Below are 24,841 nucleotides of genomic sequence, written 5' to 3'. Positions count from 1 at the left end.
ACACATCAGAGGATGCAGGAGCCATTAAAAGACTTATCGTGTCCCATCAGAGTCAATAAATGGTGCAGCAGTCCCACAGACATAGCTTCCAAGTTTCCAGAGTCACCTGCACTGGGAAATCATAGCATGGCACCGTCTTGGGTAATCTCAGTTCTCTGAGTCCAGGGGCAATTCACCAATCAGCGGTTAATTCTGCCTAGTAACAGAACTGATACATACCTTCTTTTTCTGGAGAAACAGAGCTAGAAAACTAAGAGAATCTCATATTCTCTTATCAAAGGGAAAAAGCTTTTACCTCTGATACTAGATACAATTTCTTAGCCCTCATAAAAATCTTTTCATTAAATTGTAAGCATGCTTCATTTCTCTTGGAGGTGTTTCAGAAATATCACTGCCTCATAATGAGTTTGGACAATCCTCTAGTTCTGTGTATTTAGCTACCACCAAGTATGCTTCTACTGTTAAAGCTGACTGAACATCCCTACTCTGGTTATCTCCTTAACATAAATTCAAGGAATGGAATTAATGGGTTCAAAGTTTATAAAACTCTTAGTACATCTTTGACCAGCTGCTCTTCAAAAAGAAAATGTCAGAAAAAAGAAAGAAAATGTCAGTTTACATTTTTTAATGGCCAGTTTCTTTAAAAATATTATTTATTTACTTTTGGCTGCACTGGGTCTTCATTGCTTTGCACAGGTTTTGTCTAGCTGTGGGGAGCTACTCTTTGTTGCGGTGCAGGGACTTCTCATCGCAGAGGCTTCTTCTGTGTGTACCATGGCTCTAGGGAGCATGGGCTCAGAAGCTGTGGCTCCTGGGCTCTAGACCACAGGCTCAATAATGGCGGCGCGAGGGCCTAGCTGCTCCATGGTGTGTGGCATCTTCCTGGATCAGGGATGAAACCAGTGTCTCCTACATTGGCAGGTGGATCCCCCACCACTGAGCTACCAGGGAAGCCCCTCAGTTTCCATTTTGACTCAAATTGTATGAAAGTATCTATACCTTTAACAACACAGGTTATACTTCTTTAAAGCGCTTGCCAGTTTTACATGGGGAAAATTCTGGACTTTAAAAAAACTACTTTCCTGTGATAATTCATGAGTTTAGAAGTGTTTATGTGCATACAATTTATTTTGTCTATTTTTGTCCTTGCCCACTTTTATTTTAGGAAGCTCATCTTTTTAAGTAGTAAGAATATTTATAAGGGAGTCTCATATTCTGCAAATATTTTTTGCAGTCTTTATGTACTTTTTATTTTGGTAGAAACTCATATTTTTCAGGTAGACAAATCTATCAGTTCTCTTCCATCTGCTTGCAATTAACATTCCTGATGCTTTTGTGGATGTGTATATAGACTTTCTAAGTGTTCTTTATAATGTGCATTGAAAAGCTTTCCGCTTATTTTAAGGCTCCGGAACAGTTTTATAGTTACTGATTTTCTATGTATGCCTTGAAATTTTGAAGGAATTTACATTATAGTTATGTGTCTCCAATGATATGAGATAAATTTTAGACAGTTTAAAATTTTCTGTATTGTTATCTATTCAGTTTTCTACTTCTATTAAAGGCATTGTTAAAAAGTTATATTTTCATAGAATATTATCAATTTTATTGAGAGGTAAGCATGTATTGGCACAGAGCTGAACATACAATTTTAACAAAACTATAGTACAGACTTTTAAACATTTATATATTTTTGCTTATGTATTTTTTCTTTTTTTAACTTTTGTCTTCTGTTAGAACAAGGGGATTGTAATTTTACTTATCAATCCTATTGGTTTTTGATTCATTGATTTGTTCATAATTTTTATTGATCTGCTTCCTTTGCTTTCCTTAGTTTTTCTCTTTCTTTTTTTTAAAGGAAAAATGTCTCTATAATTACAAAAAGTAATTGCAGGAGAGCCCAGGCAATGATATTTCCTGGGACTAGCAAGAAGATAGGTAAATGTCTGTAAGTCAATGGATCTCTCAGGGATTCTAGTCTGAGAACTTGAGGAAATGGTATGTTTATGGGACAGGAAGAAACCAGGACCTGATTCCAGCTAAGCCCAGTGCCTCTGGGTAGAGCCGCCATTAAGCTATTCCAGATAGAACCCAATGTGGCCTCTAGGCTTTACCTGGGGAGCGAATTGTATCATCTTTTGAGATGCTTGGAAGTGGGTCTTTTATGCTTTCTCTTAGTCCTGGGCTGGTGAGAAAGGAAAGTTAAGAGGGGCACATCCCCTAACACTCTAAACAGGAGGTGTCACTAAGGTCTCAGTGGAGTCTCTAAACAGAAGGTGTGAGAAGGGTCTCAATGGAGTCTCCTCTGCAGGGAGAGGAAGTTCGTCTGTGATCCTGAAGAAGGTGACGATCAGTTTCCAGTTTTTCTTTCTTTCCCCTACTTCTAATCAGTTAGCGCATGCTAGACACTATGCCAAGTATTTGTATGAAGCATCTCAAGTCTTGATAACTCTGTGAACTAGGCAGTCACATCCCTATTTTGGGGGGCAGAGGGGGAGGGGAACAGTACAGTGACTTGCCCAAAGTCACACAGACAGGATGTCCTGTAGGTTGGAATGCAAAGCTTGTGTTTTTCACCACCATGAGAGATCATGTTTTATCACAGCTGATCTTAATTCCTACTGCAGAGCTTTATCATTTAAGGGGGAGCTTGTCAAGCCTAGAATTAATGATAAAAATGAACTTAAAGTACTCATTATGTGCATATTCTCCTCTAAATTCAATTCCATTTCTCATCTTAAAGCAAGGAAAACATTTGTACGGAAAACAATGCTTGAACTGAACATCTGAGTAATCAGTACACTCCTCAGCATGCCAGTGGTATTTTTATTACTGTCCCAAAGAGAGGGGAGTGGGGGATGAGGGAGAAAGGGTAGGGGGAGGAGGGGGAGTTGAGGGGAAGGAAGCTTTGGAAGAAAAAAGGAGCAAATGATAACTGGGATCACATCCCAAATAATCTGACCCCATAGCATGTACAAAGAAACGTTTATTTTAAAATTCAAAGTCATTTTTTAAAGTTAAAATTAAGATGTCTAAGTGTTAAATCACTTTACTAGACAATACAGATCTGTGAGTTTTATGTTTTTGAAACAGTCTCCCTAGAGGACTGTTGGGCCAATCTTTTTTTTTTTTTCCTCATGAGAGAGAAGAGTGCAATCAATGAAAGTAAAGTTGCAACTTAATTGAATGTCATGCAGTGTGAGGAGAGCCAGAGCTGCCCAGAATGAATCACGGCAAATCAGGTTGAGCGATTTCTCTCATCTCCGGCCTCTCTGGAAGTTCAGTCAGAAGAACAGGAGATGCAGGCTGGTTGGGGGGGGGGGGGGGGGAGTTCTGTTCCAATCTGACGTGAGTCTTTATATCGAGGCCAGCATTTACATTCACGACCTCTTCTGAATACACACAACGCACGCCATACTTTTTTTTTTTTCAAGAGCTCAATTGCTATACTTAACATGACAGCCACTCATGACTATTGACTTATATATTCAGACATACTTTAAAAATTATATATATTTCAATTCAGGCACTGAAAAGCAAAAGCCACCTGTAAAAGACAAGGCCTACTTAGATGAGATTTTATGCAGGGCTCTACTCACTCTGTTTTGACCGGAAAAGGACACAGCTAATAAGGCTGCTGCTGTACGCCCAGGAAGAGAGGAAAGAGGAGAAAAGGCAGACGGAAAATGTTGTTTAGGATCCAACAGGAAAGAGGGAAATCTCTTTCTGTACTTACAATAGCAGTTGGGGTTGCAGCCAGCACACAGTAGAGCAGCAGAGGGGTGATGAAGCTTTCCTCCTCTGTCCCCGGGTAAGGCTTCATTAAGTCTCCGTCCTGACAGAAGAATCCTTGGATATGCACCTGAAAAGTGTCAGTGCATTCGAAGTAGTAGGCAAGCAGCACTGTCCCAGCCATGATGACAAGCTGAAAATACAGCATGGCCACACAGAGACATTAGCAGGGCTTTGGAGCTGTGCCCGCCCCTCAGAGCATACTCCCTCCATCACCCGGCAGCTCTCCTTGTACTGGTACCGGCAAGTGTCTGCGTGTCTGGCTCCACGTGTGCCGGGCTCAGGGAGTGTGTGCTTACTTGTCTGCCTTGTAACGTCTGTTATATAAACCTTCCAGCAAATAAGAACGGCTCCCATCTGAGAGGCAGACCACAGCATCGTTTGCAGAGAGACCCAGCTTCTGCTGCCCCCCACCCCCCGCCCTTCCCAGAGGATTCCGTGGGAACCAAGGCAATGCTGCCATTCAGGACAGAGGTGAAAAGTCAAAGGACAGTGGCATGTGAATTGGCCAGATGTAGCATGAGATCTGCTCATGGAAAATTTCAGAAAATATCAGAGATAAACTTACCTTATTATAAAGTATTAGAGGCAGGTAAATGGTGAACGAATGCACAAAGGAATGAATGATCAGGAAAGCTAAAGCCTAGAAAGGCTAAGGGAAATTTTCAGAACTACACCCTAAATTAATGGCATGGATAAGAACATTGTATAGGTATCCTATATCAGTCATAACTCTTATCCTTTTCCAAAAAGGTATTACCTTTATTCCAAAAATAAAGGTAAGGCTTTCTACCTTTAATAAAGGTTTTCTACCAGTCAATAAAGGACTTTGCTGATGATGACATCTTATTCTAAATGTACTTCATAAAGTTTGGACACAAAAAGGGACACAGTTTTATCCTTTGGTTTAGCTCAGACATGTCCCAGATACTCACCGAGGTTTAGACGAAGCCTTTAATAGGTGTGACGAGTTGCGGGAGTATGGAAACACCATTATTTTCCTCATTCACAATAGAAACACCAAAATGGCAAGATGAGATGGTGATAAAGGTAGATAGAAAAGAGGTCTTTGAGATTATAAAATTATAGAAAATTAAGCTGGAAAAGACCTTGGAAGTTTTCTCATCTAAAACCTTTATTTCTTAGATGAGAAAACAGGCCCAGCAAGGAGAACTAACTACTGCTGGATTATCCAATAAGTAAACCAAACATGTGCTTACGTTGACAATCAGCAAAACAAGGAAACTGAAATGGAGAAAAAAGTATTTTAAAATGTTGATTTGTTTAAAAGTATCAAAGTAATCATTTTGGGAAAAATTAGAACTTGGTAGTGTGTCTTTTATGGCTTAAAAATTGTTTCTGTGTGGAAGTACATAAGGGGCAGGGAGGAAGAAGGATAATCTTTGAGGGTTTAGTCTCCAGTTTTTATTCCAGCCCTGGAGTGACAAACCCAAGGTCACATAGCTAGTTAGTGTTAGACCCAGGACAAGAAACCCACATTTTCTGATCTCCAGGGGGCAAAACACCTGTCATGGAGTGCAAATCACCTCCTATACAAGTTACGGGGGGAGGCAAGGTGGCTCAGCTCTCATGCAGAGAGGCACTGTTTGTCATCTTTATCCACATTCATGTCCATTTCTTTCACTACAACACCAGAGCAGAGCCTTGCACTCTGCCCACTCTTTCATACCAGGCATGGTCTCTGCTTCTGGAATGTTAGCTTCGCGATTCCTCCTCCTCATTGTCTTTAAAGGTCATTTGAGTTAAGAATCTTCCCCAGTCGTCCATTTTCTCTAACTCATGCCTTTCCTCTTTGGTTCAGGAGCCTTGAATTATCTCTGCCTGCACCGAGTTCAAAGTGCAAACTCCTAACCATCCTGCTATAAAGGTCTGTAGGCTCCAAATCATACTTTCCAATCACTCTCACACACAGCTTGTCTCTGGCTCTACAGGGATTATATTCCATTATCTGACATTTGCTACCTTCCTCCCCAGTGGACCTTCTGTCACAACTTCTGACCATGCAGTAATCTCTAGACGTTTGTGTGCGTTTCTTGGTGCCTGAAGTTGTTTATTGGCATGTGTAAGTTACCAGTGCTCCTGCCACCATCTCTACTGTTTCAAGCATTTTATTTCTTTCCTCTTTAAAACAAACTTGGATACAGATGTTTCCTATAAGGATGAGAAATAGGTGCTCCCGAGCTGCCCCACTGAATGGTGCTCTTGCTGGCAGCTAGTTGATAAAGTCAAGGCCAGGATGCTTCTGTTTTTCTTTTGTTGCACTGCTCAGTTGGATTGACTGGATGGGAAGGAAGCTAGCCAGCTGACCTGAATGTTTTGGAGCTAACACTAGGATTCCAACAGTTTGGGGGCTCTGCCTCTGTTTCTGTTTTCTGCACAGGCATGATCTGATTTCTGTTTATCTTATCCATGTGGCAGGAAGCACATTTTCTCTCTCTCAGCTTCATTAGTCCTTAGGAGAAATGTGATTGGAGAACAGGCAGATCAATGGGGGCTTTTTGGATAAAACAAAAATAAATAAATGGCATCTAGCTTCCTCTATTGAAGAGGAATATTATATTTTATTAGGTGCATTTGTGCTACCACTTACATTTAAAAGAGAAAAAGGTAAAAGGAAGTAAATGATAGCAAAACTGTGTGTGTATATATATATATATATATACACACATATATATGGTCTATATACAAATGATCTATATGTATATTTGTGTGTACATACAATCATACATATATATACACATTGTATACATTATTATACATATACATTATACATATATAATGTGTGTGTGCATGTTAGGTCACTTCTGTCATGTCTGACTCTGTGAAACCCTATGGACTGTAGCCTGCCAGGTTCCTTTGTCCATGGGATTCCCCGGGCAGGGATATTGGAGTGGTTTGCCATGCCCTCCTCCAGGGGATCTTCCCAACCCAGAGACTGAACCCAGATCTCCTGCATTGCAGGCAGATTCTTTACCATGAGCACAGGCTTCTTTTCTATTGAATGTTCTTTCATGAAAGAAAGTGAAAATGAAGTCACTCAGTCGTGTCTGACTCTTTGTGATCCCATGGACTATAGCCTACCAGGCTCCTCCATCCATGGGATTTTCCAGGCAAGAATACTGGAGTGGGTTGCCATTTCCTTCTCCAGGAGATCTTCCTGACCTGGGGATCAAACCCGGGTCTCCCACATTGTAGGCAGATCTTTACCGTTTGAGCCACCAGGGAATCCAGCTTTCTCTCATGACCATGTATTAAAAAGAAGTACAGGAACAGGAGAAGCACATTGATTCTGCTTCCATGGGCAAAGGCACAGCATGGATAACACACAATTAGGTGTCAGCATCCTCCCTTCCTCCTCCCTATCCTGGGCTGCATTCATCACTGTCTAGGTTTGTGTCACTTGTGCCAGCTGGCACCCTTGCCGTCTGCGCTGCCTTCTCCAGCCCCAGCTAGGGAGGCCTGGAGGGTGGCCATAATGTCGGTGTCACATGAGCAGATGGCGAGGCTGTGCCGGACCCAAGTGCTGGTGGCAGGGATGATGATACCAGTGTGAAAAGAGCAGTTAAGGCTGTGGGGAGATAAGGTGTCAAGAGCTCCCGTCCCAGGGATTCTCCTAAGCTCTCACTTCCTGAGAATGACAACCCGATATATGAGGATGCATTAAGTCCTGATCATTCCATGAAGATTCAGAAGGTAGCAGCCAGCAGTGTATGAAATCCAGCTTCTCAGAGTCCACAGTCCTTTGTTTCTCCCATCCCTCCGCTGATGGGAGAAAAGTTAAGGTCACAGAGGGGTAACTGGGAAGGTCACAAAGCTGAGAGGAGAGACTGAGATGACACATATATTTTCCTTTGGTTGGTAAAGTCTGAAGCAATTGTGGACCACTAATTTATATGACAGGGTACAAGCTAGGAGAGCAGGGCACAGATAATGGTGTATGACTCATGTGAGTGAGTGAAACTGTGTGTGTGTGTTTGTGTGTGTGTCCAGGGATGTAGGGGCAGACTCATGATATGGGAATGAGAGGACTGGTATCTGGTTTGGAGTGTAAAGGGGACATTTTTATTTTAAGATTTTTTAAAATTTATTTATTTGACTGTGTCAGTCCTGGTTGCAGCATGTGGGATCTAGTTCCCCGACCAGGGAAGCTTGAACTCTTAGCTTCTGGACCACCAGGGAAGTCTCTAAAGGGCATAGTTGGAACTGAGGGATCCTATTGCTAAGTGACCAGTCATCTTAGTTTGCCCAGGACCAAGGGGTGTCCTGGGACGTGGACCTTTCAGTGTCAACATGGAGATGTTTGTGTGTCTTGAACAAATTGGGGTGCTCAGTCACTCTACCTGAGGCAATGAATGCTTCCCTCCCCCAAAAGCTTTCTTATTCTGGTCTTGCCAGAAGTGATCGAGACCAATGCCAATTAATCAGCCAACCAACAATTGTTTCTGAAAACTATCTCTGTGTTCAGTCCCGAACTAAGTGTAGTGAAGGTGAGGAATTCTCAGGTATGCTCTCTAATCTCAATTCATTTGTGACCCAACTGGGAGCACACATCAACACAGGAAACAGTGATCTGTAGGAGGGCATCAGTTGATCCCAAGCTGGGGGTTCATATGTGGTTGGTGACCTAGTAGGGATGGGTGTTGACAGAAGGAGAGCAAGGGAAGGAGCTGCTGTGTGGAGGAGGAGCAAGGGCAAGGGGGTGGAGAAGGCAGAGAGGTGTGTGTTCAGGATATTGGTTTTGACTTAGTCCCAGGGACATTTGTTCAATTCCATAGAGAGGATAAAGGATACTCAGAGCAGAAGGAATGCTGCATCAGAGCTTAGATGATCAGATCTGGCATGGTTGCGATGCAGAAGCGAAGTCTTAGAACTTCTAGGCATATTCAGTACTGGCAAAGCATGTTAGGCATCAAGGTCAGTAGCTGCACAAAACAGCTGGGGTGGGACACCCTCAAGTGGTACTGATGGAAGTGGGAACAAGATCGTAAGCTGGAGGGGAAACACCTCAGAAAACTGACAGTGAGCCCCGTGAGACCTCCCTGGGAACCCTTAGAAATAAAAGTGATGCTGTGAGAGGAACCGGAAGTCTTCCACAACAACAGGGGCGAGAGCCAAGGAGAAACAGAATGAGTAGGAGATGGAGGAGATGGTGATGGTAAAGGAGATGATCTATACTATGCATATCTTGGGAACTGTTCTAAGCACACGACATAAATCAACTCTTTTCTCTGTGCTCAACCAACCAAAATGGTACACATATTATTTCCATTTTATAGAAGAGGAAACAGAAGCCCAGAGAGAGAACATGAATTGTATAAGGTCACACAACTTGGCTGAATCTAGGATTACTATTGTAATTATGATGTATTTCTTCACACACACTCTGCCAGCCTGAGGAAAATCAGGTGAGAAACATGTCAGCATAATATTAAGGGCTAAACCATGTGCTACAGACTTGAGTACTTAAAAAAACTTATTTGACTGTGCTGGTCTTAGTTGCAGCATGTGGGATCTAGTTCCCTAACTAGGGATCGAATCTGGGCCCCCTGCATTGGGAGTGTAAAGTCTTAGCCACTGAATCACAAGCGAAGTCCCCAGACTTGAGTACTTTATTCAAATGTCTCCTGGAATCAATTTCTTCATCTGTATGAAGATGACACCACCCTTATGGCCGAAAGTGAAGAAGAACTCAGTAGCCTCTTGATGAAAGTGAAAGAGGAGAGTGAAAAAGTTGGCTTAAAGCTCAACATTCAGAAAACTAAGATCATGGCATCTAGTCCCATCACTTCATGACAAATAGATGGGGAAACAGTGGAAACAGTGGTTGGCTTTATTTTTCTGCGCTCCAAAATCACTGTAGATGGTGATTGCAGCCATGAAATTAAAAGACGCTTGCTCCTTGGAAGGAAAGTTATGACTAACCTAGACAGCAAATTAAAAAGCAGAGACATTACTTTGCCAACAAAGGTCCGTTTAGCCAAGGCTATGGTTTCTCCAGTATTCACATATGGGTGTGAGAGTTGGACTATAAAGAAAGCTGAGCACTGAAGAATTGATGCTTTTGAACTGTGGTGTTGGAGAAGACTGTTGAGAGTCCCTTGGACTGCAAGGAGATCCAACCAGTCCATTCTAAAGGAGATCAGTCCTGGGTGTTCACTGAAAGGACTAATGTTGAAGCTGAAACTCCAATATTTTGGCCACCTGATGTGGAGAGCTGACTCATTTGAAAAGACCCTGATGCTGGGAAAGATTGATGAAAGGAGGAGAAGGGGACGACAGAGGATGAGATGGTTGGATGGCATCACCAACACAATGAACATGGGTTTGGGTGGACTTCGGGAGTTGGTGATGGACAGGGAGGCCTGGTGTGCTATGGTTCATGGGGTCAAAAAGAGTTGGACACGACTGAGCGACTGAACTAAACTGATGAAGGTCAATAATAACTCATAAATATGCCATGAGGCATGTTTATATATTCTCATTTTGTTTCAAAAAGAAGTTATACCAACTTTTACCAAATTAAGTAAGCATCAGTGAACTGTTGGAACAGAAGAAATAAATATGGAGACAGGAATTATGTCCTTGAGTATAAGTTGTCTTATAGACAACACAATAAGGAATTACTGGTCAGTTTCACATTTCACAGTAACTATAAGATAAAAACCAACCAATGGTTAAATAAAGGTAAGTAGAATCTTTCTGATAGAGTGACTGGACAGAAATTCATCCTGGGTCCTCACAAGCAACATGATAAGCAATGACCATGCTGAGAGTGACTGTGCTGTTCCTTATATGGGATTTCATATCAACTCTAACATAGGCTGATGACATCACATTAAAGCTAAATGCACAAAAACAATACTGTGAGATAGAAGGGAGGAGGTGGATATCATGATTCAGTGTAGCTTACACTTGAGAGATACAGCACAATGAAAAGTTAAGACTGCCTAGCCTGGAAACCCACTCTGCTGCTTACTAGGAATGTGACAAATTCCTGTGCCTCTGTTTCCTCATTAATAAAGTGAAGGGGCTAGTAATACTACAGCACCTACCTCTTCAGGTCTTTGTGCAGATTAAATGAGGATTGTGTAGTATTTAGAGCAATATCTGACTCAATAGAAAGCATGTTCTAGAAGAAGGCATAGACTGTATTCTTCCACATTCTTTATTATAGTTTCTCTCAGATTAGGTTTTTAAAAACTACTGGGTAGCAGTGAATTAGATACGACCTTTTCATAAGCATTCTGCTAGGGAAACACAGATCCACATATTTTTTAAAAAATTGATTTCATTTTTTAATGATACCACAATGTCATGAAACTCCATAGTTCATCAGGCACTCTATCAGATCTAGTCCCTTAAACCTATTTCTCACTTCCACTGTATAATCATAAGGGATTTGATTTAGGTCATACATGAATGGTCTAGTGGTTTTCCCCACTTTTCTTCAATTTAAGTCTGAATTTGGCAATAAGGAGTTCATGATCTGAGCCACAGTCACCTCCTGGTCTTGTTTTTGCTGACTATATAGAGCTTCTCCATCTTTGGCTGCAAAGAATATAATCAATCTGCTTTCGGTGTTGACCATCTGGTGATGTCCATGTGTAGAGTCTTCTCCTGTATTGTTGGAAGAGGGTGTTTGCTATGACCAGTGCATTCTCTTGGCAAAAACTCTATTAGCCTTTGCCCTGATTCATTCTGTATTCCAAGGCCAAATTTGCCTGTTACTCCAGGTGTTTCTTAACTTCCTACTTTTGCATTCCAGTCCCCTATAATGAAAAGGACATCTTTTTTGGGTGTTAGTTCTAAAAGGTCTCGTAGGTCTTCATAGAACCATTCAATTTTAGCTTCTTCAGCATTACTGGTTGGGGCATAGACTTGGATTACTGTGATATTGAATGGTTTGCCTTGGAAATGTACAGCGATCACTCTGTCATTTTTGAGATTGCACCCAAGTACTGCATTTCAGACTCTTTTCTTGACTATGATGGCTACTCCATTTCTTCTAAGGGATTCCTGCCCATAGTAGTAGATATAATGGTCATCTGAGTAAATTCACCCATTCCAATCCATTTTAGTTCGCTGCTTCCTAGAATGTTGACATTCACACTTGCCATCTCCTGTTTGACCAAAGAATGCTCAAACTAATGCACAATTGTGCTCATCTCACATTCTTCACATGGAGAGGGAAAAGGCAACCCATTCCAGTATTCTTGCCTGGAAAATTCCATGGTCAGAGGAACCTGGCAGGCTTCAGTCCATAGAGTCATAAAGAGTCAGCCACGACTGAGCACATCAGCACATGCTAGTAAAGTAATGCTCAAAATTCTCTAAGCCAGGCTTCAGCAATATGTGAACTGTGAAATTCCAGATGTTCAAGCTGGTTTTAGAAAAGGCAGAGGAACCAGAGATCAAATTGCCAACATCCACTGGCTCATTGAAAAAGCACGAGAGTTCCAGAAAAACGTCCTACTTCTGCTTTATTGACTATGCCAAAGCCTTTGACTGTGTGGATCACAGCAAACTGTGGAAACTTCTGAAAGAGATGGGAATACCAGACCACCTGACCTGCCTCTTGAGAAATCTGTATGCAGGTCAGGATGCAACAGTTAGAACTGGACATGGAACAACAGACTGGTTCCAAATAGGAAAAGGAGTACATCAAGGCTGTATATTGTCACCCTGCTTATTTAACTTCTATGCAGAGTACACCATGAGAAACGCTGGGCTGGAAGAAATACAAGCTGGAATCAAGATAGCCGGGAGAAATATCAATAACCTCAGATATGCAGATGATACCACCCTTATGGCAGAAAGTGAAGAGGAACTAAAAAGCCTCTTGATGAAAGTGAAAGAGGAGAGTGAAAAAGTTGGCTTAAAGCTCAACATTCAGAAAACGAAGATCATGGCATCTGGTCCCATCACTTCATGGGAAATAGATGGGGAAACAGTGGAAGCAGTGTCAGACTTTATTTTTTTGGGCCCCAAAATCACTGCAGATGGTGACTGCAGCCATGAAATTAAAAGACGCTTACTCCTTGGAAGAAAAGTTATGACCAACCTAGATAGCATATTGAAAAGCAGAGACGTTACTTTGCCAACAAAGGTCCATCTAGTCAAGGCTATAGTTTTTCCTGTGGTCATGTATGGATGCGAGAGTTGGACTGTGAAGAAGGCTGAGTGCCGAAGAATTGATGCTTTTGAACTGTGCTGTTGGAGAAGACTCTTGAGCGTCCCTTGGACTGCAGGGAGATCCAGCCAGTCCATTCTGAAGGAGATCAGTCCTGGGATTTCTTTGGAAGGAATGATGCTGAAGCTGAAACTCCAGTACTTTGGCCACCTCATGCATAGAGTTGACTCATTGGGGAAGACTCTAATGCTGGGAGGGATTGGGGGCAGGAGGAGAAGGGGACGACAGAGGATGAGATGGCCGGATGGCATCACTGACTCGATGGACGTGAGTCTGAGTGAACTCTGGGAGTTGGTGATGAACAGGGAGGCCTGGTGTGCTGCGATTCTTGGGGTCGCAAAGAGTCGGACACGACTGAGAGACTGAACTGAACTGAGTGGAAGTAACCTTTGATCAGTCTGCTCTCTGTAGGACAAATCTTAAGCTTTTCGCATCCTGGCTTCTTCTGTGAGAAAAGACTGCATTACTTTTCAGGGTTGTGAGGAGAATTGATGATATTATACATAAATTTGATGATAGTATTTTGGCATATAGTACATGCTTAATAAATTACACCCCTAATCATTATAACTTCATTTAGGGATACTGTATCTTAATATGTCCTTTATTATACTTGGTTTCTAAGCTGAAGGTATGAAACCGTTAGTGGATTTTGAAACAAATGTACACAGTTTGGAGTTCAGCCAGAATTTTGTAGGGAAAAAGAACAGAAAGAAATTGTATATATTAGAGAGTTTTACATAGAATAAGGACAAGTCTCTGAAAAATTTTTATTAAAGCATGCTTGACTAACAATGTTGTGTTAATTTCTTCTGTACAGCAAAGTGACTCAGTTATACATATACATATTATTTTTCATATTTTTCCCATTTTGGTTTATTACAATATATTGAATATAGTTCCCTGTGCTATACAGTAGGACCCTGTTTTTTAGCCATCTGATATATACTAGTTTGCACTTGCTAATCCCAAACTCCCAGTCCCAAGGACAAGTGTTTTTATGTGAAACTTTTTTTGAGTATGCAACATATAGGCAGAAGGAGAATGTATACTACAAAGTAAAGTATATTTCTTTCTTTCAGTTATATTTTTAAAAATCTTTTAATGGGATTTTATTAGATACCTGTCTCATCGTAAGCAAGTTCCTTATTCTTAATGACTAAGACATGTAAGTTAAAATCCCAAATCTAGTAATTACTACTGTATCTTTTCAAACCAATTGCTTAACCTGTCTATGCCTTAGTTTCCTCACCTGTGAAATGCTCATGAGAGAAGTAAGAGAACTATATGATTTAGTATATCAAAACCACTTCTCAATGCTCGTGGAAATGTATATCAAAAAGAGTAAATTTTTACCATATGTCAATTTAAAAATACGTTAAAAATGCCTACACTGAATAGGCACTCAAACACTGTTAGACTTAAGTAGAATATACAGTGTTTTCTGAATAAGCAAACAATACCACATGTACTAAAATACATGAGAACATAAAATCATTGCATTAGCCAAGACTGAATGATCAACCAATTTTTCCATGTACAAAAGATAGAAAAGATGCTTAACAAGCATCTTATTTCTACAAATATGAATTTTCAAGAGTCAAACTATTCTTAGTTTGCTATTTGTAAAGGATATCTTCTCTCAAGAAATGACAGGATAAAAATATTAAGCAATTAGTCTTCTTTTGTCAATGCACTTGATTCTTAATTGTCTATTTTTTATTCTGAAAGATTTTAAAAATTATTGTGGTAAGAACACTTAAAATGAGATCTATGTTCTTAACAAATATTTAAGAGTACCATTATGTTATTGATCACTGTAGGTCCAATGTACAGCACATTTTTAGAGCTTATTCCCCAGTTTTTTTTGAGCTGTATAATACTTTTGTAATCAGTAATATAGGAAATGGATGGATCCAGCATGTCTAACATTTAAAAAACATATAATGGTCACCACTGGTCACATTGCTGTCAGCCTGCATAGGGACTGAGATTGTGGCTACTGCATCTGTCTGTGCTGATCCTCTGGTATTTTTCTGAAGAAAAAGCATCACGTCTAGATAGTACCAATAGAGCTTAAATCCCTGGGATCTGAACTCGGTACCCTGAAACTTCATACCTGTTGATTAGTAACTCTCCATTTCCCCCTCAGTCCAGAATCTTTTAATTAGTAGGCAGTTAAGTTATGGTTAACCATGACATCCTCATGTAAAAACTGAGAACCTTAGTATGGACCAGTGTATATATGAGAATTCATTCCTTTTTAAAGGAGAACCAAAGGTGTACCACAGGCAAAGATGTAGATGAAATGAGATTGTTCAGTTATTCAACTAGTATTCATTGAGTGCCTACTACATGCAGACACTGGGGGTTTTCAGTTGTTGACAAAACTGAAAAACAAATAACAAAACTTATAAAACAGACATGATTTTTGGACTCATGGGGCTTTCTGTGGGGAGAGAGAGATTATAAAAGCAAATCCAAAGGAATGAGCATAATGACTCCCATTGACTGAGCATATAGCCAAGTATGTGCTTTGAAATGTATTGTTACATGATACTCGTGCCACCCTGTGAGATGATGAGTTACCCTCATCTAAAGCAGAGTACATTTATCAAAGCTTACAGAACTAGTGAATGGTGGAGTAGGATTTGAACCTCTGGTGTCACTTAAGCATAATGAGATGATGTCTGTAAAATGCTTAGCCTAATGCCTTCTTAGCACTTAGTGAGTGCTCAGTCCCTCCTTTCTCATATTCTGTGAGTTCTATTCACTTGTCCTTTTCAATGGGCATGGGGTAAGAGTAGGGGTTGACTGATCACTTCCCACCCAGAGCTCTCCTTTCCTAGCATTTAATTAATTTATTTGGCTGTTTTGGGTCTTAGTTGTGGCACACAGGCTCTTCGTTGCAGCAGAGTGCTCTGCCTGTTTTCCTTTAAGGGCTTTATAGTGTCTGGCCTTACATTTAGGTCTTTGATCCATTTTAAGTTTACGCTGTTAGAGAATGTTCTAATTTCATTCTTTTACATATAGCTGTCTGGTTTTTGCAACACCATTTACTGAAGAGACTGTCTTGTCTCTATTGTATATTCTTCCCTCCTTTGTCATAGATAAATTAACCATAGGTCTGTGGGTTTATCTCTGGGCTTTCTATCCTGTTCCATATATATTTGGATCTATATTTCTTTTTTTATGCTAGTACCATACTGTCTTGATTACTGTAGCTTTGTAGTATAGTCTGAAGTCAGGGGTTATGATTCCTCCAGCTCTGTTTTTCTTTCCCAGGCTTGCTTTGGCTGCTTGGGGGGTCTTTTGTGCTTCTATATAAATTAAAAATTTTTTGTCTTCATTCTGTGAAAAATGACACTGGTGATTTGATAGGGATTGCACTGATTGTGTATATTGCCTTGGGTAGAATAGTCAGTTTAATGATATCGGTTCTTCCAATCCAAGAACATGGTAGATCTTTCCTTCTATTTGTGTCATCTTTAATTTCTTTTATCAGCATCTTATAGTTTTCAGAGCACAGATTTTTTATCTCCTTCAGTTCAGTTCAATCACTCAGTTATGTCTGACTCTTTGCAACCTCATGAATCACAGCACGCCAGGCCTCCCTGTCCATCACCACCTCCCGGAGTTCACTCAAACTCATGTCCATTGATGCTATCCGCCATCTCATCCTCTGTCGTTCCCTTCTCCTCCTGCCCCCAATCCCTCCCAGCATCAGAGTCTTTTCCAATGAGTCAACTCTTCGCACGAGGTGGCCAAAGTATTGGAGTTTCAGCTTTAGCATCAGTCCTTCCAAAAAACACCAAGGACTGATCTCCTTTAGGATGGACTGGTTGGATCTCCTTGCAGTCCAAGGGACTCTCAAGAGTCTTCTCCAACACCACAGTTCAAAAGCATCAAATCTTCGGTGCTCAGCTTTCTTCACAGTCCAACTCTCACATCCATACATGACCACTGGAAAAACCATAGCCTTGACTAGATGGACCTTTGTTGGCAAAGTAATATCTCTGCTTTTGAATATGCTATCTAGGTTGGTCATAACTTTCCTTCCAAGGAGTAAGAATCTTTTAATTTCATGGCTGCAGTCACCATCTGCAGTGATTTTGGAGCACAAAAAAATAAAGTCTGACACTGTTTCCACTGTTTCCCCATATATCTGCCATGAAGTGATGGGACCGGATGCCATGATCTTCATTTTCTGAATGTTGAGCTTTAAGCCAACTTTTTCACTCTCCACTTTCACTTTCATCAAGAGCCTTTTTAGTTCCTCTTCACTTTCTGCCATAAGGGTGGTGTCATGTGCATATCTGAGGTTATTGATATTTCTCCCAGCGGCGAGGAGATACCCTTCATCCAAGGTAAGGAGCAGCGGTTGCGCTTTGCTGGAGCAGCCGTGAAGAGATACCCTACACCCAAGGTAAGAGAAACCCAAGTAAGATGGTAGATGTTGCAAGAGGGCATCAGAGGGCAGACACATTGAAACCATATTCACAGAAAACTAGTCAATCTAATCACACTAGGACCACAGCCTTGTCTAACTCAATGAAACTAAGCCATGCCCGTGAGGCAACCCAAGACGGGCAGGTCATGGTGGAGAGGCCTGACAGAATGTGGTCCACTGGAGAAGGGAATGGCAAACCACTTCGGTATTCTTGCCTTGAGAACCCCATGAACAGTATGAAAATGCAAAATGATAGGATACTGAAAGAGGAACTCCCCAGGTCAGTATGCTACTGGAGATCAGTTGACCAGCTCAGGACATGTTAAATTCAGGAGCTACAGGGCTCAGTGTGTGGCCACCTGAACCTGGAAAAGCCATGAGGGCTAATGCATGGTTTTTCAGAGGGAAAAGTAAAGGGGACATGTAAAACCAAGCGACCGTAAGGCCTGGAGAGAGAGAATTTTGGTTCTGATGGTTTTGCAGCTTTTGCTTTTAGTTTGTGCTGAGGACTGTCTACTTTCTGGTTTTCAGTGAATTCACTTTTACTCTAATTTCAAAAGATTTGGCTTCACATAATGCAGTTGGTTTTCTGTTCTATGAATCCAAAGAGCCATGATCAAAACAGCCTACCCTGTCGTTCTTGAAAGAGTGGTCCTTTAGGGCACTGGAATGAGAACTCTGCTCTAAACCCACAAACATTCTTGGGTTCAAGTTTCCCAGTGCCTGACTTCTTTATGGGATTGACTATCACTGGATAAAAAGCTACAGTAATAACAAGTAGGTCATCTGAATGCCAGTCTTTAGACTCTAACACCAAAGGCCTCACTTCCTCTTGTGGAGGAAAGGGAGAAGGGTGTAGATGTGAGAACAGGGCCTCTGGTGTGCCGTCCACTTGAGTCAAAAGCACTGAACAAAATGTTTAGAAATACGACTGCCCGAGCATCCAGAAGAGTTAGCCCTCCTCCAAAGAAAGAAGACTTGCGTCATTTCTGACAGCCGAGATATAGGCAGCAGACTTATTAAGTGTATCAGTAGGTCCAAGGGGGTTTGAGTGGGCACAGGGAAGGAAAAAAATCTCATTAATCTGTGAGGATGAGGCCTTCTCAATTTTTAAAGAGCCAGTTGAAGAAATTACGCTTGTACTATAATTTGAAAAGGAAATGCAATTTTCTTGCCATCTTTAAAATTTCTTTCATTAACAGTCAAAAGAGATTTTCAGTGAAAGAGATACAGGCTTAATCAGCAGGCACAGCCCCTGTGTGAACAAAGCTGGGTATCACAAGTGAATACATGAAGCTGGATTTGAATCATCATTACTGCAATCTTTGCTTTATAACTGAACATTGATTTGCCTTTGGGGAGACTGATTTGATTTTCTGCCTAAAGAATCATTTTGGGTCTTGTGCCTAGTCTGAAGAAAGAAGAGGACTTTATTCTTACTTCCTTTGGCCTATCGACACTAAAATCCTAATATATGATGTTCCAAGTAAATGTACCTTACTGAAGGACTTCAACTATTTAATCCACTTAATCAAAGGAAAATATAATAGGATAAGATTTCAGCCCAACAAAAGAAATTTGCTAGTCATTCTGGGCCCTTTTGTTACAGGATTAAGTTCAATGGGACTTCACCTTATCCTGTATTTTTCTTTCTTTAGGGGTAAGGTCATGTAATGTGATTTTCATCATTAGGAATACTTTGGTACAGGATGCCTCAGTATCCAAGAGGCAGTTATTGGTGGAAGGGAAATTAGTTTTAGTCAAAAAGCCACCAATCAGGGAGAAGGCAGATTCGTGTCCCCCCAAAGCCAAATCTAAAGATTCTGCTCGGCCATGAAGTTTGTTTGTTTGTTTAAAATTTTTTTTTAATTGGGGAAGACAATTGCTTTACAATTTTTTTCTTGGTTTCTGCTTTACAACAATGTGAATTAGCCATACATATACACATATCCCCTCCCTCCCACCGCCCCACCCCACCACCCCTCTAGATCATCACAGAGCACCTGGCTGAGCTCCTTGCACTGTACAGCAGCTTCCCACTAGCCATGTTCCACACATGGTAATGTGTAAATGTCAATGCTACTCACTCAGTTTGTCCCACCCTCTCCTTTCCTGGTTGTGTCTACAAGTCTGGTTTCTAGTCTGCATTTCTGTGCCCTGCACATAGGTTCAACAGTCCTATTTTTCTGGATACCATATATCATGCGTTAATATGTGGTATTTGTTTTTCTCTTTCTGACTTAACTCTGTGTAACAGGCTCTACATTCATCCACCTCACTACAACTGACTCAAATTTGTTCCTTTTAATGGTTGAATAGCATGCGTATATGTACAGCTTTATCCATTCATTTGTCGTTTGACATCTAGGTTGCTTCCATGTCCTGGCTATTGTAAATAGTGCTGCAGTGAATTTTGGGGTACATGTGTCTCTTTCAATTCTGGGCATATACCCTGAGAAAACCATAATTCAAAGAATATAGGACCTAAAACATCATGGGATGTCTTATTGGTATATTGGTCAAAACTAAGCATGTTCTGAATAGTGTTCCCTGGTATGTAAGATGTTAATAAGTGCTTTGCAGAGAGAGAGAAGGAATGAGGTCTGTGGTCAAAAAAGTTTTAATGATTTTCCTCTTAAAAATAAGATATTTTCATGGGATTACTGTTTTGTGGCTTTAAAAGGATACTAGCGATTAAGATATAATATACTGCTCTTTAAATATTAAAATCACATTACTATCTCAAAAATATTGAGAATTCCTATTTTTTATTTACAATAATCCTTTTCTCACTATGAGCTTTTAAATTATGGACTTGGGAAAAGTCACATAAATTATTTTATGATTAAATTAGAATGGACACAAAACTAACATTGCATTTTCTGCACGCCACATACAACAAACATTAAAGGTTTCAACTGAAAAAGAAAATTAAGGAAACAAGGTAGAGTTTCCTATGTTTGCTTTCAAATAATTTTGAACAGAAGTACTTAAGATATCATTTTAGTTTTCCTACCAGAAAGGAATATGATTCTTTTTCTTCCACATGGATTACTGCGTTACTTGGGAACTAAGCAAATGAGAAAAGGAAAGACATTCTTTTAAATCAACTGGTTATTTTTCTTTCTAATTAAAACGGGTTAATCTCACCATTGTAAATGACTTAGATGTTCTCATTTTCCTTTAACAATTGCCAGTTAGGATATTCGTTATTTCCCTTCAACTTACTGAGTAAGTTGCCTCTACGATAGCACTTTCCCCATACACATTAGGAAAATCTTGCATAAAGAAACACTGACCTGACCCTCATTCCAACTCCTGGTGGCTGTCAGATCACAGGTGTTCAGGACCGTACCCGCTTCATTCTGGCTGCAACTAAATGAAGTCAGTTATCCTAGTGAAAGCAAACAGGTGAGCATTTAGGGACATCTGGCTTACCAGGTGTTTCCCAGTGTGAGACTGTTTTGAATTGATGGAAAGGTTCTGTATGTGTACTCTCAATAAGATAGCCACTAGCGATGTGTAGCTACCAGCCCTTAAAATGTGGCTATGGAATTTTAAATTTCACCTCAGTTTATATAAATTTAAGTAGCCACACATGGCTGGTAGTTATATTGGAACGTGCATGATAACTTTGCATTAGCAGTGTGCAACTATGAGCCAAACATAAAGATGAGCCTTTCAATTTTTTCTAGTTTTATTGAGACATAATTGACATGTATCACTATATAAATTTAAGGCATACATCATGATGATCTGATTTGTATATATTGTGAAATTATTACAATAGGCTCAGCTAATGTCCATCATCTCATATAACTAAAATAAAAAGAAATTAGAAAAAAAATTTCTCCTTCTGATGGGAACTCTTAGCATTTACTCTCTTAACAATTTTCCTATATCAGACAGTATAGTCATCATGTGGTACATTACATTCCTGGTACGTACTTTATTTGGAAGCTTGTACCTTTTGATCACCTTCCTCTAATTTTCATTCCCCTCTTCTTCCACACCTGTTAGCCACAAGTCTGATCTCTGTCTCTGATTTTGTGAATCTTTTAAAAAATGAAACACTCTAATATATAATGGTATAATTTGAAAACCTTATCATTGAAATTAATATGTAGTCTATATTTATTCTTCTCGATTTTAAAATATGTAAAGTAGAATCATACCATAAATACTGTTCCACAGCATGTAGTTCTTTTAACTTATTTTCACCATTTTTCTATCTTAGTACATAGAGATCTTTACAGTTGAAGTGAAAGTGTTGGTGGTTCAGTCATGTCCAACTCTTTGGGACCCCATGGACTGCAGCCTGCCAGGCTCCTCTGTCCATGGGACTCTCCAGGCAAGAATAGTGCAATGGGTTGCCATTCCCTTTTCTAGGGGATCTTTCTGACCCAGGGATCGAACTCTGATTTCCTGCACTGCAGGCAGATTCTTTACCCTCTGAGCCACTTATTATTTCTTTGTAACTATAAGGATCTCTATCTTAGTACATAGAGATCTTTACAGTTACATGAGCTGATATATTCTGATTGACAGGTGTATTCGGGAACTGGAATAAAAAAGGATAAGTAGGTACAAACTCAAAAGAGGAGAGCTCTGTGTGGTAGGCAGAGGAAATCAACCTTTTATTGTGTACTTAAAAGGAAGTAACTGAAGGATTTTGAGCAGAGAAGTGGTGCCATCAGACCTGTCACTGAAGAGAGGGTGACCTTGACAGGAATCCGTATGGGACTGGAGCAGAGACCCTTGGCAGACAAATCAGAGTTGGCGCAAAGGTTAGTTTACAGGTCAGTTTCCAGGTACTCCGAGTACCAGTTATACTGCAGTGCTCTCACATTTCCAGAGCAAGCTCATGAAATCCTATTTAGCACTCTCCCTCACAAAGGAATAAAAGTAAAATGCTGTCTGTTGTAAATTTAGTTTTTAACTACTATTGTGAAGATATAAAGTAATTCATTCATTAAACTTTCATAGATAAACTACTACATGATAGGTATTAAAGAAATAGCAGTGCACAAAATCAAGTCTCTATCCACATGGGGGAGGCAATAAAGAGAGTAGCTCTGGGGGCTGGCATTTTGAGCATATAAATTTTGAGATGCCTATTAGACATTCAATAGAAATGTTGAGGAAGGTGTCAGCTATATAAGCTGGAGATATATTCTGGGTGTCAAGGTATGTGATCATCTAGTTAGTGGTCAGTTGCTCAGTTGTGTCTAACTCTGCTATCACATGGACTGTAGCCTGCCAGGCTTCCCTGTCCATGGAATTTTCCAGGCAAGAATACTGGAATGGGTTGGCATTTCCTACTCCAAGGATCTTCCAGACTCGGGGATCAAACCTGCATCTCCTGCATTGCCAGGTGGATTCTTTACCACTGGACCACCGGGAAGCCTTAATTAGTGAGCATACATAGAGGAAAGAAAAGTCCAGGAAAGGTGCTGAATGAGCAAAGGCAAATGAAGTAGGTGGTGACAAGGGTAGGACTGGAGAGACAGTAACAGTGAGCCAAGAACAAGACTATGGGAGGTGTGGAGGTCCCAGACTTCAGGTAAGGGCATCCAGGAGGCAATGAGAGGTACTGACTGATAGAGTGAGGCTTTACACTGAATGACTTTTTTTTTTCCTTGAAGTATAGTTGATTTACAATGTAGTGTAAGTTTCAGATGTACAGCAAAGTAATTCAGGGGTGTGTGTATGTGTATATATATAACCGTGTGTACAGGACCAACATCTTCACTTCAAAATGCAGAGGACTTAAACCACTCCCCCTCCCCATCCCCAACCAGGCTTCCTTTTCCCTATGTTTTTAAAGAAATGAGAAAATGCAAGGAAAACTGTTTCAATTCAGCAGAGCTAGAAATGATAAAATCATGGCAAATGTGCCATAATTATGACCGATAGCACAAGTTATTCTTGGGACTCTTTCCTATTGAACCCAGTTGGGTCTTCAGATCATTTTCCACACAGCACTCAGTCATTACCAGTTGACTGGAACTAGGCTACCCCTGATGTCATAAGGGGTACCACCTATTCAGATATGTGGCTTGGGTCCTGAAATAGGTTAGACTGCCATGAGGTTTTCAGTACATGCTTGAATGATATCTGTGTGCCTTCAAAGTACTCCACATTCCTGAGACAAGCAAACTCTGGTTCCAAAGTTTCCTGTCCAGAGGAAAGGTACACAACAAGCAATCCAGCATGGGGTATCACCAGACACTTGCTCATCAATCATTTCTTTGAATCTGGAGAAAGGCAGTAATTTCAGTAAAGATGGCTACCTCTTGTCCCAGGTAAGACCCCAATTGTGTCCGCTGAGAGTGTTGACTGATGCAATCACGGTAATTCAACTAAATTTGGAGCATTGAATGGAACGGAGATTGTTTTTTCTTCCCTCTAATGTTAGGTTAAGTTGTCCCCAAACATATTTCATTAGGAAGAGGTTATTATACCCTTCTAACAATCCTAGGACCACTTTTCAATTTGAGTCTTGGCCTAGGAGAGGCTTTCTTTACCTTGTTTTTGGAAGGAATGTCCAGTTACACGGTCAACCACATAATCCCAGAGCTTTGAGTTTACTTAAACAATTTCATCTAGAGAAGCAGACACTGAGCAGATACAGCATTTTTGTTCTTATGTTCTCTCTAAACTGAACTAAGGTAAGAACAGGCATTAAGCTGCTTAGAGATTTGAATTAGAGGAACAATTATTTTAATACACATGATAGCAGAAAGGCTTTCAGAGCTTTTAATCTCCTGATTCTCATGAAAAACTGTCACTCTCTGGATATCCATGCCTGACTGCAGGTTCTGTGAAGCAATCTAAGCCTCCTTTTCTCACTTTTATCCTCTTGGGTTGATTTTTGTTCCTTTTGAAAACGATTGTTCCATTTGAAAATTTTCTGAACACGGCACAATGCATAATCTGTATCATTTAGCACTCTAAATACTCTGCCATTATACTAGGGGGCTTATGACTGAGCATGCCTTGTCAATGGAAATTTATTCAATGAGATGTGAAATTACATTAGAAGACACATTTAGAGCATTTGATTTGAGCCAGGCATGCTGAGCTGAAAAGATTCAGGAAGTTAGTTATATTCTTAAGTAGTTAATAATTGTTCACCATAAGCTATCTTTTCATTCTTGACTGCTGCCTCTGTCTTCTGACCCCATGAAACAGCCAGTAGAAGGTAGCGAATCTAGGATATGAAAGATCATTTCAGTGGTGTCTTCACATTTTCACGACAGAAAAATGTGAAGGTAAGAATGTTATAACTAGAGTATACAGTCAAGGTGCTGCTTTGGGCCCCACCAACTGATACCTTATACCTCACATCATCAGCCTCTTACTGGGTCCAAAAGTAGTTTCCATCA

At 40.4% G+C, this 24,841-nt stretch overlaps 1 protein-coding gene across 1 annotated transcript in view; it reads right to left on the bottom strand.

Moving 5' to 3' along the window:
• Window positions 1–24,841, bottom strand: part of PLPPR1 (phospholipid phosphatase related 1) — a 164,378-nt gene that overhangs the window by 48,663 nt on the left and 90,874 nt on the right. The window contains exon 3 of the mRNA XM_052644631.1: window positions 3,737–3,925. Within this exon, the coding sequence (XP_052500591.1) occupies window positions 3,737–3,925 (189 nt within the window). The remainder of the gene's footprint in view (window positions 1–3,736; window positions 3,926–24,841) is intronic.

Source organism: Budorcas taxicolor, chromosome 8, assembly GCF_023091745.1.
Source record: "Budorcas taxicolor isolate Tak-1 chromosome 8, Takin1.1, whole genome shotgun sequence".
Lineage (NCBI taxonomy): Eukaryota > Metazoa > Chordata > Mammalia > Artiodactyla > Bovidae > Budorcas > Budorcas taxicolor.
This window is presented reverse-complemented; position numbering and strand designations above follow the sequence as displayed.